At 27.1% G+C, this 15,739-nt stretch overlaps 1 protein-coding gene across 19 annotated transcripts in view; it reads left to right on the top strand.

Moving 5' to 3' along the window:
• Window positions 1-652: 652 nt before the first annotated feature.
• LOC117168765 (troponin I) overlaps window positions 653-15,739 on the top strand; it is an 85,347-nt gene continuing 70,260 nt past the window's right edge. For 5 of the 19 annotated variants that reach the window (XM_033354534.1, XM_033354535.1, XM_033354533.1 and 2 more), the window contains exons 1-2: window positions 655-777; window positions 13,558-13,601. In XM_033354534.1, coding sequence (XP_033210425.1) covers window positions 13,587-13,601 — 15 coding nt within the window. In that variant the 5' untranslated portion in view covers window positions 655-777; window positions 13,558-13,586. Of the gene's footprint in view, window positions 778-805; window positions 877-13,316; window positions 13,456-13,557; window positions 13,602-15,739 lie in introns of those variants that run through there. The other 14 variants (XM_033354529.1, XM_033354530.1, XM_033354536.1 and 11 more) reach the window with 11 other exon arrangements.

Here is a 15,739-nt window from a genome sequence, read left to right as displayed (position 1 = left end):
ACACGTATTTTGAGTTAAAAAATAGTTTCATTTTCCACTCTAAAGATGAATTTTGAAAGAAAATGATGAATCTTTACAAAAAATTTATTTTTAACATAATGATTCAACTTCAAATAAAAAAAATATATTTTTAAGGAAAGTCTTCTTGATGATATTTCAAATAAAAAATATTTTGTCATACAAAAATACGAACATTCAAAAAAAAATTTGAGTTTGAACAAAACAGATGAACTCGCAACAAAGAGGAAAATTTTTAATTGATAAGATCAATTTTCTACTCAATAACATGATTTTTCAACAGAGTACATAAATGTTTAACTGAAACAGATACATTTTTAACTAATAATGTAATAGTTAAATTTTCATTTAAAGAAAAATAATAATTTTAACCAAAACAGAAACTGGTGGAAAGGGAAACAGTAGAAATGATTGAAAATTTCTATTTGAAAGAACAGATGCATAAAAAAGAATAAAAAAAATGGAAATAGGGGCTTCATCCGAACGGGAACCCGCTTTCGTCATCAACAGAATACTCATCTTTTCACCGGGTTTGAGTCCGCTCTGAGCGTCGGCGTCGCGGCTCCGTTTACAGTTTAGAATTATTTTTGGCTCAGCAGCACCAGTTCGCCTAAAAACGTTTCAACCAATCAGCCTCTTCGAAAATCAATCACGTGGTTTCTCCCGAAGAAGCCGACGATCCGGCCAGGAATCTTCCTCGAGGCACAGTCAACTGCCAAAAGTCTGGTTGACTAGTCACACCAGTCTATTCTTCTCAAGGTAAGCCATCATCAAGAAAAGCCAACCACTTCGGAAATTTCTCAGCTGCGGAAATTTTTCAACATAAAAATTTTTCACCACGGAAATTTTCTCATCAAAGTACGAAAAATACCGCTTCAATAAAGTAGGGAAAGTACCTCTGCAAATGAGGAAAGAAATGTGCATATTGAGTGTCAGTGCGCAGTGCTTCGAGAGTGAAGGATTTTTTTTCGTAACAAGTTTTTAGTTTCTCAAGCATATCTTAGAAATGAGAAAGTGCGAGTCCAAAATACTCTGGGAGAGTGATGTCTTTGTGCTACGTGAAAGAGTCGGTGGAAGAAAATAGGGGTTGTTCATCCCGCTCTCCCTGGAGTGGCATAACACCAGAAAAAAAAACGCTGCCAGATCTTTTATACCCTCGTCCTTTTTGGACTTTTGTTTTACCAGGACACTCGGCAAAGGAAATAGAGTCTCACACGTTCCTTCCTGTAAACTTGGATTCTGATTTCACTTCTAGAGAAACTCTTGATTGCGTGTCGCAAAACTAAAATTATCTTTTCCTCCTTGTTAACTTCATTTTTTAATTAGTTTATTCTGATTTTTTTAAAACTTCTCTCGGAATAATCAATTTTCGAGCGATTTTCTCTTTGGATTTTTTTTGGGTTCATACTCCTTTCCTAATAGGTCCTTATCAAAGTTTAGATCAGGCGGTGGGGATCTGAGTTTGTAACCGGAAAGCCCGGGCTCGATTCTTCCTGCCGGAATTTTTTTTTAAATGAATATTTAATTTATTGGAATCAAGTAAAAATACTTTTAAGAATTTATTTCAAATGAAATTAAATTAAAATACATTAAAATAGTATGATAAAATAATATAAATAAAATACATTGTTCATTATAATATTTATATTTAAAAATTATAGTACTTAGTTATGTTTTCTAAATTAAAAATTGCATAGGCAATGAGAATTATAATCTTGAGTTGAAAATTTGTTTTTATTTGTAGAAAATGAATTTTCTTTAAATATAATAAATCATACCTTTGTTTGAATTAAACTGAAAATAATTTTTTTGTTATAGATGCATCTTCTTTGAGATTCGTAATTTTTATTTATCATTAAAATTTACGTATTTGGTTAAAAATTTAACTATTTTGTTAACAATTAATTTTTTGACCTGCAAATTAAAGTATTCTATTCTTGCTGAAAAATTAATTTTATTTCGTCTAAATTTCAATTATAGCACTGAAAAAACATGTACTATGTTAAAATATTGTCTTTATTAGTGAAAAAATTAATTTTAGTTTAAAAATCAGTCTATTTGGTAGAAAATTAATCTTCATAGCGCAGAGTACATTTTTTTGTATAGAAAATTTTACTAATTGATTGGAAGTTAAATTAATTGATTAAAACTTTTTCTTTCGGTCGGAAATTTATCATTTGGGCTGAAAATTTATCGTTATTCTGCAAAATTTAAATATTTTATTAAACATTTATTTTTTTGTTCATTGAAAATAAATTTGCTTCTTGAAATGTTAGGTAATTTATTTTTAGTTGTAAATTAATCATCTTTTTGTTAAAAATTTAGCTCTTTCATTTAAAATTAGACGGATTTGTTTAAAATTAATTTTGTTTGTTTGTTTAAGATTCCTCATTTGAGCTCAAATTGTAAATACTTTATTAAAAATTAAGGTTTCTTACTGAAAGTTTAAGTATTCCCTTTTTTATTGAGAATTTATTTTTTATAGTCCAAAGTTAAACCTTTGGTTGAAATATCATGTATTTTGATAAAAATTTGTCTTAATTATTTCACAATTAATATTCCTTGAAAATTGGGCTTTGTGGTAAAAAATTAATATTCATCGCGCAAAATATATTTTCTTCATTCAAATTCTCACTACTTAATAGAAAATTAAACTACTTTATTAAAACTTACATTTTGCGTTGAAAATTCATCACTTTGGTTGAAAAATTATCGCTCTGGTTTAAAATTTAATTATTTTGTTGAGAAATAATTTTGTTGTTAATTGTAAATCGATTTTTTCCCTGAAATTGTAGGTATTACATTTTTAGTTAAAAATTAATCTTCTTTTTGCTGCAAATTCAACTATTTGATTGCAACTTAAAATATTTTGTTAAAAAAAATTTTTTTTCTTAATTCATTAATTAAGTTGATAATTCATCTCTTAGGTTAAAATTTCATACTTTTTAGTTGAATAATTTTAATTGGATTCATACTCCTCCAATAATAGGCCGTTACCGAAGGTTAGATAAGGCGATAGCGCTCCTAGTTTGTAACCGGAAAGGCCGGGCTCGATTCCTACTGCCGAAATTTTTTGACAATTTTTTTTTTTAATTTCAAATGACTATTAAATTTATTTTTAGTAAGCAGGAATACTTTTTAATTATTTTTTATATAAGAATAAAATAAAACATAGAAAAATAGTACTATAAAATTATATAAAATTGAACATGGATCAAAGAGATTCTTTATTATTTTTATATTAACAATTTGAAATTAGAGTAATATTCGATAGTTTTTAATAAAAAAATGACATAAAGAATCACAATACTTTATAGATGTGTTGAAACTGACGTATCCTTTAAATATTCGCTACAGAAATAACTAAGATTGAAAAAACCCAATTTTGTATAAAAGAATGGTTAAAATTGAATAACTGAACTTGATTTAAATAAATGTAATATTTATTCAAAATATTGAGAATTGAATGGAAACAAAAGTTGCATAAGACGCCTGATCAGACGCTACCGCCTAATCTAATTTTGACATAACTTTTATTATCATTGGTTTTGTGACCTATTACTAGAGAAAGTATAAATAAAAACGACATTTCTTTGATTACAATAAAGTAAGAATAAATTTATAAAAAATTATATTTTTCTGGTAAAGATAATCTTTAGATAATTTTCTGTAGGCATAGAATATTAATTGTAGTTCATTTCTTCCTAGAGGATTTAATGTTGCATGAGTCAGTGGAGATTGAAGTTAAAGCTTCTCATTAATTCTCTACTTAGTGCATCAACCCCTATTTGAATTATACAGTTTCACACTTCGCAGATTATTAGAGCTCATCAAAATTTTAAATTTTAGTTGCTTCTTAATTAGCAAAAAAAAAGTATATTGACAGATTATATTTAAGATGTTGAATTAAATGGCCTTATGTGGTAATCTTTTTAATTTAGAAAACAAAGCGAGGTGAAGTATTTTCGAAAATAGTTCAGGCTTCCGCACAGTTAATTATAAACCCCATTTCCTTGACATACTTTGGTTAGTGGGTCTTTAAAAATATTCCGAAAGTAAAAACAGAAATTGTGAAGGAGATTGTTTAATTGACATTAGGGCGAATAATATTTATTTTTGTTTTGAAATTAGTTTTTGAAAAATATAATTTTTAAATAAAATAACAGTTATATTTTTTGTGTTATTTTCGTAAAATGACTCAACCGACTCGTCAGTAATGCTACGTGAATCTGACCAACCTTACACAATTCAATTAACCTAAAATCCATTATGATTTTTTTTTAAAGAAAATTTAGGTTTGTGAATTTTGTAAATTTTGCAGTTGATAATAAAATATATTTTAACCACGGATAGGGGTTATTTTAAGATTCAATAATGGAATTGAGTTCAGTAAAATTGTATAAGGCAGTACTGATTCACATAGCCTTACTGACGAGTCGGGTGAGTCATTCCAGGAAAAACATTAAAAATCGAATTTTTATTTGATTTAAAAAAATGGTTTTAATAATTGCAGAACAAAAATAAATATTATCGATCCTAATATCAATTGAAGAATCTTCTTTACAATTATCAACAATCTAACTATAAAAAGAAAGATTGAAACAAAATGATTAAATTTTTCCACTTCTTTGTATTATTTATGTAAATATATTTTTTTTAATAATTATGCCTAAACTTAAAATAATAAAAAAGAACCAATACTTGAACCCTTCGTCTTGTAGAATTTCTAGTTGACCTAATGTTACCTCTTCAGGTCTTGTGATCCTCCAAGTGGAATCTAGAGGGTGTAAAAGTTCTTCAGACAAGAATGTTGTCACAAACTTGGTAGCAAAATATCTTTTATGATCTTTTTTTATGTTCTCTTTATTCAAAAACAATATGCAGATAAGCATTATTTCCTATTTTTAGGAAGCGAGATTCTTTGATACCGGACCCGTCTAGTTTCTTCGCGGTGAGATGACTTGGAATGGTTCGTAGGGGCGTCGCGACGTCTATACTTAGCGAGGCGATCGCCCGTTATAAATAAAATGCGCTGCATATTTTTACGGCCAAGAAACCGAGACGGATTTATTGTTTATGTCACTATTTGCGTAAATCGGCTACGAATCACGTAATCGGTCGTGTTATGTTATAATAACAATTTTCCTAACAATTTTCTTAACAATTTTCCAAAACAAGGCAATTTTCCTTGGATAAAAAATGTTTTTTGAGGTTTCATTTTTGGAATAAGAATACTTTATGAAAGGAGAAGCCTAAGAGCAGTTTCAACAGATGAATCAGTCAATATTCCTGATTGAATCAGTCACTTGAAATTACTGATTTTCAGTCAATTTAGAAGTGACTGGTTTGTCTGCTATAATAAAATTAAGAAATTATTTCCAAAATCAAATTCTGTATTGCATTACTTGAGAAAAATTGATTAAATGGTTGAAACTGAAAGTTAAGAATTAGGTCAATCACCATGACGAATTTAATTTGTAAAAATTACTGGTTATTTCATTCAAAATAATTGAACGTATTCGCCTTTATTGGTGGAAAATAAATTCTCTGGATTTATTTGTTTGGCTGAAGTTCAAAATTCAGATTGATTATTTAGCTCGAAATTTAATTTCCTAATTTTTTGTCAATAATGCGGTTAAGAAAATTATTATTTAATTCCCAATTTAATTATTTGGGTTACAAAAATTCATTTGAAAATCAATATTATGAATAGGAATAGTCTCTGTTAAATTGTTCTTTAAACATTAATATTTCTCAGTTAAAAATTCAAGTATTTGGTTGATAATTCTACTATTTTGTTGAAAATGTATTTTCTCTGATAAATTTGACTCTTTTTTTACATTAAAATGTACTTTCGTTAAAGTATCAGCTGTCTTTATTTGAAAAATAAAATCTTTTGAAACTTTCTAGTTAAAATCTGAAGCATTTGGTTCAAACTTAATTTATTTTGGTGAAAAGTTGTCTTTATTGGTAAAAAATAAATTTTTTGAACTCTAAAGAAACGTATTTTTCGGTTAAATTGAATCATTTTTTATTTGTTATTCAATTTTTTATCGTCAATAATTTTTATCGTAAAAAAAATTTTTTGTGGTAAATTTAACTTTCTTGAAAAAAAATTCAACTGCTTGGTCAAAAATTAAACTATTTTGTTGAAAATTCTTTTGACAGGCATTTGAAATTGTAAAAAAGACAATATAAGAGAAAAAAATATAGAAGAAAGAGGAAATGTGTATCTTTTTTTTATTTTTAATGGAAGTATTTGCATTTTTGCTAATCAAATTTTGGTTATTTTTAATTATTTGAGAGAAGTTATCAAAAAGTTGAAGAAATAACAAAAGGGAATTTTTGTAGAACAGAATTAAATAGTACAAAATGGTGCATTATAAACATTGTGTTGCCAACAATTGGAAATGCAAAAATCTGAACTATAAATTTTTTAAAACTAAGCAAATTTTAATAGTTATCAATTTTAATATACTTCTAGGCAATAAAAATTAAATAACATCTTCTTAATTTCATAATTTTAAATTATATTCGTTAGAAATAAAAAATTTGAAATAAGATAATATTATTGAAGAAAAGAGAAAGAAAACTTTAATTTTATCATGGGTTTATTAATTGAAATGAACCTTTTTTATGAAAAATAAGACTTTTTCTTGTGTAAAATTCCAACAACAATAAATGTGCCATTCTTGAAAATAACCTTAAGGACGTTTTAAATAAAACAATTTGAAAATAATTATAAACAATTTAAATTAAGCTTTCTGACATTAAAAAATATTTAATTGATGTAAGGTATTGCATTTTAAATACTTTCAATAATCATTCAAAGGAACGTTCAAAAATACCAAAAATAAAATTATCGAAATAGAATAAAACCCCGAATTTACAGATTCTTTAAATTAGTAAATTGACAACTTTAGAAGCTTATGAATATAGTAATTTCTCGAACTCAGTTAATTATCGAAATTTCAAATTCCAGAAAATATTAGATTGGTAAATTTTCAAAGTCCCGTTAAAAAATGTATTATTTTTTTATCTTTTAGAGTAAACCTTACCTTTATATGGGATATTTTATTATTAAGTGTGCTATTAAATTGCATTTTTCGGCAATTTGAAAATTCGCTAATTCAGTAATTTCGGGACTTCTCAAATTCATCAGTTGATTACTGTCGGGAAGTTTCAACTTCCAAAATTTACTAATTTCAGTAATTTAATTTTTCTATTATATGGATTTTCGGAAATTTAAAACTTTTATAACAGTTTTATAATGTCATATAAATAATAAAAAGTACATAATAAATAAATGGCTAAATAACATTTCATTTTCTTCTAGAACCCTGCTATCAAATATATAGGGCGAAAATACACAAAAAATTTGATTAATATGATTCCAGTAATTTTTTAGTACAATAAAAAATTTCCAACTTAATGTATTACCAGACTTCCAAGAACGTGACATTAATGAAAAAAGTAATCTTTCCAAAAATATAAATTTTGTATCGTTTAAAATATCATGTATATTTTTCTGGTATGCACTGGAAAAATCTTGATATTTGAACCTAGGCAGCGCCAGATCTGAGCCAGACTAGACTGTCACAAGTCGAACTAAACGATTTCTGATCTACGCCAGATCCGAAACTAGGCTGCAAACAAATTTTTTTATCTCTAGATTATTTATAATAAAACAAAAATTCCCTCTGTCAAAGTCTTTTTACGACTCGTGTATTTTTTTCAGTACTCGTCGAAAAGCTGTTATTTCTCTCCCTTGGTGCACAATATTTTTTTTAATAACACAGACTCAGTGCAAATAAAAAATATGAAATTTCCCACTAATTCCAGTAAATTTGCAGAATTCCTGAAAATAAAACCAAGATTCGATCGACCAAATTTGGAAAACCACCATAAAATGTTCCTATTGTAATTAAAAAAAAAATTCCTAAAAAAAAATAAAAGGGCAAATTATTCTGTTTAGCAAACATAAAAATGAGAAAGCAATGAAACAAATTCCCTTCATTTTTTTTCTTTGTGTTTTTTCTGTTATTATCAAATCGCAATATAAAATATTTGTAAAAAAAATAATCAGCAACGTTTCGGCACTCATATAGCACTCTTATTAAGGAAAGAAAAATTCGAGCAGGCAGGAACAGCAACGAAACTAGGTGGTGAGAATCCTGACGTGATTCTCGGGTATCAGGGAGAGCATCGTGGTTTCGTTGCTGTTCGTGCCTGATCGAATTTTTTTTAAATATTTTTTTGTCTTGGTAAGAGTGATGTATTAGTGGCGAAAATTTGGTGATAATTTTTTACAAATATTTTTTTATTGTGATTTTATAATAATAAAAATAAAAAAGAAAGAGGTAAACAAGATAATGGAGGGGATTTGTTTGGTTGCCTTCTCATTTTTCTTTTCTATTTTTTATTTTTGTCCAAAAAAATAATTTTTTTCTTTTCTTTTTTAGAAAAATTTTAATTTTCTTCAAGATACAATAGGAGAATTTTATGGTGATTGCCTAATTTGATCGATGAACTCTTGGTTTTAGTTTAAGAAATTCTGCTAATTAACGATAAAAAGGATTTAAAATTTGATTTTAATCTCATTTAAATTTCTTAAATTTTAATTTCAGTAAAATGGGCGAGATTGTCGAATTCTTGAATGTCAGTCTGAAACTGGTGTGAAATTGGAAGGGAAGGTATGGGAAGAGAAGAGAATGTCCTGTCTTGATTCAGAATTAGTGATAGGGGGTGTGAGAGAGAATCGGGTTGCAATTGGATCTCTGGATCGTCACAAATCTCGGTGGCACTCGAGCCGCAAATTAATTGCCGCCTACCTGCATCCGCAGGCTTAAAGTCCCGTTTAAATGTCGGTGGAACGCGCTTGCAGACTCCGTTGGCTGATTTATACCCTCGTGGCGCATTAAGCCTGATCAAAGCGTTCCTCGTTTCTCCTTTCTCGTTCACGCCGAATGTACATCCTACCATCGACATTTTAATTGCAGTTTAATTCCGTATCTAAATAAGCTTTAAAAAGCTCAGCTTGTCAAAAACTGCTGAGCTTTTCGCAAAAATTAAATTATTTAAAAATTTCATCAAACAACAATTCAACTCGGCCCTAGAGGTCAAATAGTATTTTTCGATACAAGTGCGGGAAGATAGCAGTGCCTGCACGAGTAGGTAGGCGGAGCACGAACCCGAGCGTGAGTCGGAGGGAACCGAAGACGAACCTAAGGTTGTGTGCTGCGCTTTTCTACGAATTTTTGACACCGTCATAATTGTGATAACTCAGCCAAATATTATTAAAACTCAATGAAATTTTGCAGAGTGACAAATTTTACTCTATAGATGCCTACAAAATAATAAAAAAGTTGAAATTTATCTTTTGTTCAATAATAATTAATTACAAATTACGACCGATTGATAACCAAGTTTTTCTGGTATAGTGGACAAAAAGAATCCAGGAAAGTTCGGATTTGAAACAACTTAAAAAAAACTGTTATTTATTGTTAAAAAAGATTTCTGAAAAGTTTGAGATAGATTCATTAAGAATTGTTGGAATTATGTATTTTGTAAAGTAGTATGCTATGAGTTCTAGAAAGCACAACAGCGAGTATTAAATATTTCTAAAACATTCCATGATTCTTTATTTAATTATAAAATAAAAAAAGAACGGTTCTCGATAGCATTTTTTACAAATCTGAATTTTTCTTGTTACTTTTTGTCGGCTAAACTAAAAAAAAAATGATTACTGATCGTCCATAATTTGCAATAAGGTATTATTGAACAAAGGGCGATTTGCAATTTTTTATTATTTCTTAGGCAACCCTAGAGTATGCTTGCTACGTGAACAGAATTTCAACAGTTTGAATAATATTCAGCTGAGTTATGGCGATTCATGTTTTCATCACTTATTAATTTTTTGGAAAAATGTTTTTCAATTGTTATTGTTTGTTTTTTCAATTAATTTGTTCTGAAAAAAGATTTACTCACTTCTCTTTTTGTGAAGCGAAGTAAGTTGATCTTCTTTTCGAACAAATTTAATTAAAGAAATATTTTTTAATTATTTTCCATCTAGTCAGAAATGACGTTAAGTATTTTTCCGCTATTTTAAGACTTAACTTGGTCGATAGTGTTGAGTTCTAATTTCACAGATTGTAAAATGGTATCTACGCTGGTCAATAGTTACTGTCTCTAATTATTATACAGATTCCTATACATTTCAATATTTATTATTAAACATAATTATCAAACAAAGAAATTTAAAAAATCTAGTGTTGTTATTATATAAAATTCTGTAATTAAAAAAAAATTTGCAAATATGGATAGTTTTATTTATTAGGATCAGGGGCTCTTTTTAAACACTTCAGAGAAATTTCGTTAGCGCCAGTTGTTTGCTACAGCTTTTTTCAGCTGCCAAAATAATTAGTTTTTGTCCAACATTTACGACTTCTATATTATTTTCACAAAATTATATTTAATAACCCAACCCCTCGCAACACCCTCAAAAAATGCAAAATTTATTTCAGGAGCCGACTCTAAATTAAAGTTTTTAAATTTTGTTTTTAAAATGATTTTGAAGTTTCATATTAATGAGAAAGAAAAACATTTGAAATTGGTAAATAGTCCTCGCGCAACGATGTCAAATTTTAAATTTTTGAAGGACTTAAAAAGTATTCAACTTAAACCAAAGATGCTTTCAAAAAAATTGGATAATTAATTGATGAAATTTTTTAAATTAAAAATTATACAAATTCCCGACAATGACAAATTCTCTAAATCATACATTTTCAAATTTCCGAAATATATAAATTCCAGAACAAAAACTGCTAAATCATAAAATATTCAAACTCGAAAATCACCAAATTTAAACTATTAAAAAATTGTTTTTTTTCGATTGATTTCACTTATTTATTAAAATTTTTGAAAAATTAAACATTATTATGAATAAAACATTTTTTTATGCTTAAAAGTTTTGAATCGTTCATTTTTCAATTTAAAGTAACAATAATTCAAAGCAAAAGATTCTCCATGAGAACTTTTGTTTAAAAATCTGCATAGTATTAAAAAAATTACAAACACGTTTTCCAAAATCAAATTTAAAATTAGAGAGAAACTTTTTGATAAACCAGTGCTAAATTGAAACCTGCAAAGTTTGTTTAGAAAATGTTATCAGGTTTAGGCAAATTTAGACGGAAAATTTCTTTTTTACTCAATGGACCTTATGTTTTTTAATTTATTTTTTATACAATTTTTATAAAATTATTGTTATTTTTAATTCAAACAATAATTTCTGAATAATTCAAAAAAGTTCTTCTATTAAAATATTTAATTAGTGTATTTTTAATCAATAAATAATATTAATTGAAAACAATTATTTAAATTGTTTTAATTTTATTTAAATTTAGGAAATTAAAATGAGATTAAAATTAAATTTAAAATCCTATTTTGCGTCCAATAATCAAGTAAATGTGAAGAATTTCTGAAAATAAGATCAAGAATCTAACGACCAAATTCGGACAACCGCTATAAAATGTTCCTCTTGCAATCTGCAAAAACAAAAATTGTTCTTTTTTCCCCTAAAGAAGAAAAGAAAACTATTCGTTTTGCCTTTGGACACAAATAAAAAAAGAGGAAAGAGAAATGAGAAGGCAACCAAATAAGACCAAAAATCTAACGACCAAATTTAGACAACCACCATTAAATGTTCCTATTGCCGTCTGAAAAATATGTTGTTTTTTCTTTCCCTAAAAAAGAAAAGAAAAAAATCGTTTTCCTTTTTCCTTTCCTCGTTTTTACTTTTGTCCAAAGGGAAAACGAATTTTTTCTTTTTTTTTTAAGGGAAAAAAGGAAAGTTGTTTTTCAGATTGCAATAGGAACATTGCATGGTGGTTGTCCAAATTTGCTCCTTAGATTTTTTGTATTATAAAATATAAGTAGAACATTTTTCTTCGGTGCTAGTCGTAGAAATTTCGGACACAATACTTAATTTTTTTCACCAAAAGAAAAAAAATGATCAGAAATTAAAACTTTGATGCTCGAAGGTGTAATATAAAATGATTTTAAACCAAGATTCTCGCCTCGATTTGTCTTTTCAGCCCTCAGGAATAAATTACGATGGGGCCTTAATTTTTTAAAATATGAATTTTATCATTTAATTTATAATTTTTATGAAAGTTCTATAATTTAATTGACATAACGATTTTAATATTATTATAATTGAAAAAATCAAATAAAGAGGCAATTGCAGATATAAAACAATACAAATTTAAGAATTGGAATAAACCTAATACAATAATTATTTACCGTAAAACATAGCTGCTGGGTACCTTGCGATTTACTTCTTAGCTCATGTTATTATCGTAATTTATGTCCCTACAAAATATATGAAAATTATTCCCGAGGATTATGGTCTTTATGGGGTCCTATTTAATATAAAATTTTGTCCTCGCAAAGGGGGTCATATATCTTCTTTATCATCTCCATTATTCTGATAATAAAGTAAGCTTAATCATACCATTTCTCAAGCCTCAAGCCAATGTAAATAATAATTCATTTGTTTTTTTATTTAAACTATTTATATAATCTACTTTACTAAAGTCTCACAAAAAATAAAGAAAAAGATAACTTGAATTTAAATTATTTTTCCAAACTGTGGTACATTTGTCATTTACATTTTTTAATTATTGTAAAAAAATGGTTTAGATATGCGAATATATAAAGCCATTTCTTTGATAATAGGAAGACCGAAATAAAATTATAAAATTAAACTAAAAATAATTAACAGTAGGTCAGGCCCCACGAGAAAAGTGAGACACGACACATGTAAGTTGAGACCTTTGGGTTTGCCAAGTTTTCACTTTGCTATTTATGTTATGATCTTCAATAAATGACTGAAAAGTTTTTTTAAAAAAAAGTAAGCAAAAATAAGTATTAAAAATAAATGTTAAATATTAAAAAAAAAAACCTTTAATATCGTCCAAATTTATCTGTTTACCAGTTTTATTTATCAAATTAAGCTTCAAAATTTTTTTCTAATTAAAAAAATTGTTAATTAATTTCTCCTTCATTTTCCACATTATTAGAATGTTTTTTTTTCATTGTTCTCATCAATCCCTAGTAAGTCGCGATGAAATTTTCAGATCTCGTTCGCAGTCAAGAGAGCGACCGAGTTGTTGTAACCAAATTTGGATCGCGGTATAGAAATCAGAGTGGGGACCGACTGATGGCGGCTATTTTTGAATCCACCGGATACTGTATAACGTTCTACGTTCGCGAGCCCCTGATCAATTCGTTTACTTAATCTTTCCACCAAAATTTTTTCACGTCTGAATCATCGGCACAATCGAAATTGCCAAAAATTATCAAATTATTGATTGCACTCTTTAAATCAATCTTTATAAACCAAGAAAGTCGATCCTATGTTTTGAAAAATATCTCTAAGTACTCAGAAAAATTTTAATTCTAGAAATTTTTCAGAATTTTTTATTTTTATTGTTAGAATAAAATGAAGTTAGATAAGAATGACAATATTGCTTTTTTCAGGTAGTTCCAGTTAAAAGCCATTCAGAACCATGGCCGACGATGAGGTTAGGTAAGTATCGATATTTCCTAAAATAAATTGGATTCAAAATGTTAATTAATAAAATTTTTTGTATTTTTCAAACTTTGTTTGGATCGAAATAAGTTTTTATTCTATGGAGAATTATTGATCAAATTTGGTAAATAAAATCCAAATTTGTTTGATAAATATCCAACAAAAGATTGAATAACATTTTTGTGTTTATCATTTTTTTTCTAATTATTTTTCAATTTCTTTTATTTTATCTACGCCAACATCAATTGATCTACAATTGAAATGAACTCTCTGGATCATTCTGAATCATCATTGGAACAACAGTACTAAAACATTTGTTTAAAGGTACGTTTTGCTTTAATTTTATTTTGTTTGTGATTATAAATTTATTGTAATTCCTCCCTTGATGGTTAAGACTCTTGTTTAACAACTTCAGGCAATTTTGTTTTTTAATTTTAGTGATTTAACTTAGAAGACGAACCTGTAAAGGAAATAACAATATAATTTTAAAAAATTTAATCACGTACCTTATAAATAAATTATTACAAGTTATTTCATTTTTAAATGTTGCCTGAAATAGTTAAAGAAAAAGTTCGCTTTCGGAAATCCCAAAATTCAGAAATCAACTGTTCCTACTGACTGAGCTCGTCGAGTCAAAATTTAACCTAGTATACCAATTTAGAATTTCCCCCCTTTCGATGGGACCTGTACTTTTGTATCTTTAGAACGTCTCCCAGTGCTAGTAGCACCCACTTTTGCTTTTTATAACTTTTGTCTGTGTCTTCTTTCTCTATTCTCTTTTTTATGAAAATCGTTATTCAAAATTCAATTTTTTCATCTATCGTGTCTATCTATTTTTGGCAATCGTTGATTCCAAAACTATTTGTATACATTAGAGTGGCACAGAAATTTTTTTTGATTTTCGTTTGGAACAATGGCTCATTTCTCCAGGTTTTGACAAAAAATCCGTCTTTCTTTCGATTAGAAGGCGTAAATTTAAATACAAGGAGTGCAAATAAGATTACTTTTGTTCATTTTTTTCCATTCAGAATTTTGCATGCACTTTATTATAAATTATTCATTGTTGAAACAATTTATGTATGCTAAAAGAATTTTTCAAAAATATTTTATCGCAAATTATTATTGTTTAAACAATTTGTATTTGTTCAAATCAATTTCTTGGACAAAGTATCCCAAATTCACGTATTTTATGAGTATTTTAATCTAATTAGCTTAAATCGAAAATTAGGACTAGCAATTAATTTTATTTTTCATTCTCTAAATAATTTTATATTGTTGAAATGTAATTTTCGAATGAAATAAGGGAGAAATATACAGTTTTATGCAATTTTTTCAATAAATTCTATAAGCACTTCTTATAATAACAATTTTTATCACTCTCCTATATTTGTTTAAAAAGTTTCCCAATTTTAAAAAAATTTTTTCGTAATTAGTCAATCATTCTTGTTGATTTTCGACTTGAAGACATTAGCTCAAGCTACTTAAAGGTGTCAATTTTTGTTACTTTTTTGAAAGAATTGTTTAAAAATATAAAAATTAATTTAAAAAAAAAATATTTAAACAATTAAAAGAAATGTAAATCGATCGTTTTGATCTTTCATTTGAGCCAATTAGTGAATGTTTCCTTAAGAAAATGCAAATCTTGGATATATTTTTTAAAATGTTTAAACAAATGATGGTTTAAAATATTATTGACAATTGGTGAAGATACCAAACACACCATAATTCTGTTAAGTTAATTGGTGAACTAATAGAAAGTACATTTTTCCAAATCATTTTAGTCAAAAGGTATATTTAAACAATAAAAAGTGTCTTAAACAATGAGCAACAAATTCAATCGACTGTTCTAATTTTTTGTTTTTCCTAATTAGCTTATCTTGTTGTGATTATTTCGATAATTTTCAATAAAATATGAAAAAAGCCTTTTTTAAATCAAGATTGTTTACACAATTAATAATAAATATAAAGATACATGGAATTTTTTAATTCGACCAGTTCAAATAATCTGTGATAAAAAAATCAAGATTGATGACCAATTTTCGCAAAATAAAATTATTTGGGAAGTCTATGTAATTTGCACTTGTTTTATTTTTTCGTCTTCCAATGCCATATTCTTAAAAATGTTAATTT

The sequence above is a fragment of the Belonocnema kinseyi genome, chromosome 3, assembly GCF_010883055.1.
Source record: "Belonocnema kinseyi isolate 2016_QV_RU_SX_M_011 chromosome 3, B_treatae_v1, whole genome shotgun sequence".
Classification (NCBI taxonomy): domain Eukaryota; kingdom Metazoa; phylum Arthropoda; class Insecta; order Hymenoptera; family Cynipidae; genus Belonocnema; species Belonocnema kinseyi.
This window is presented reverse-complemented; position numbering and strand designations above follow the sequence as displayed.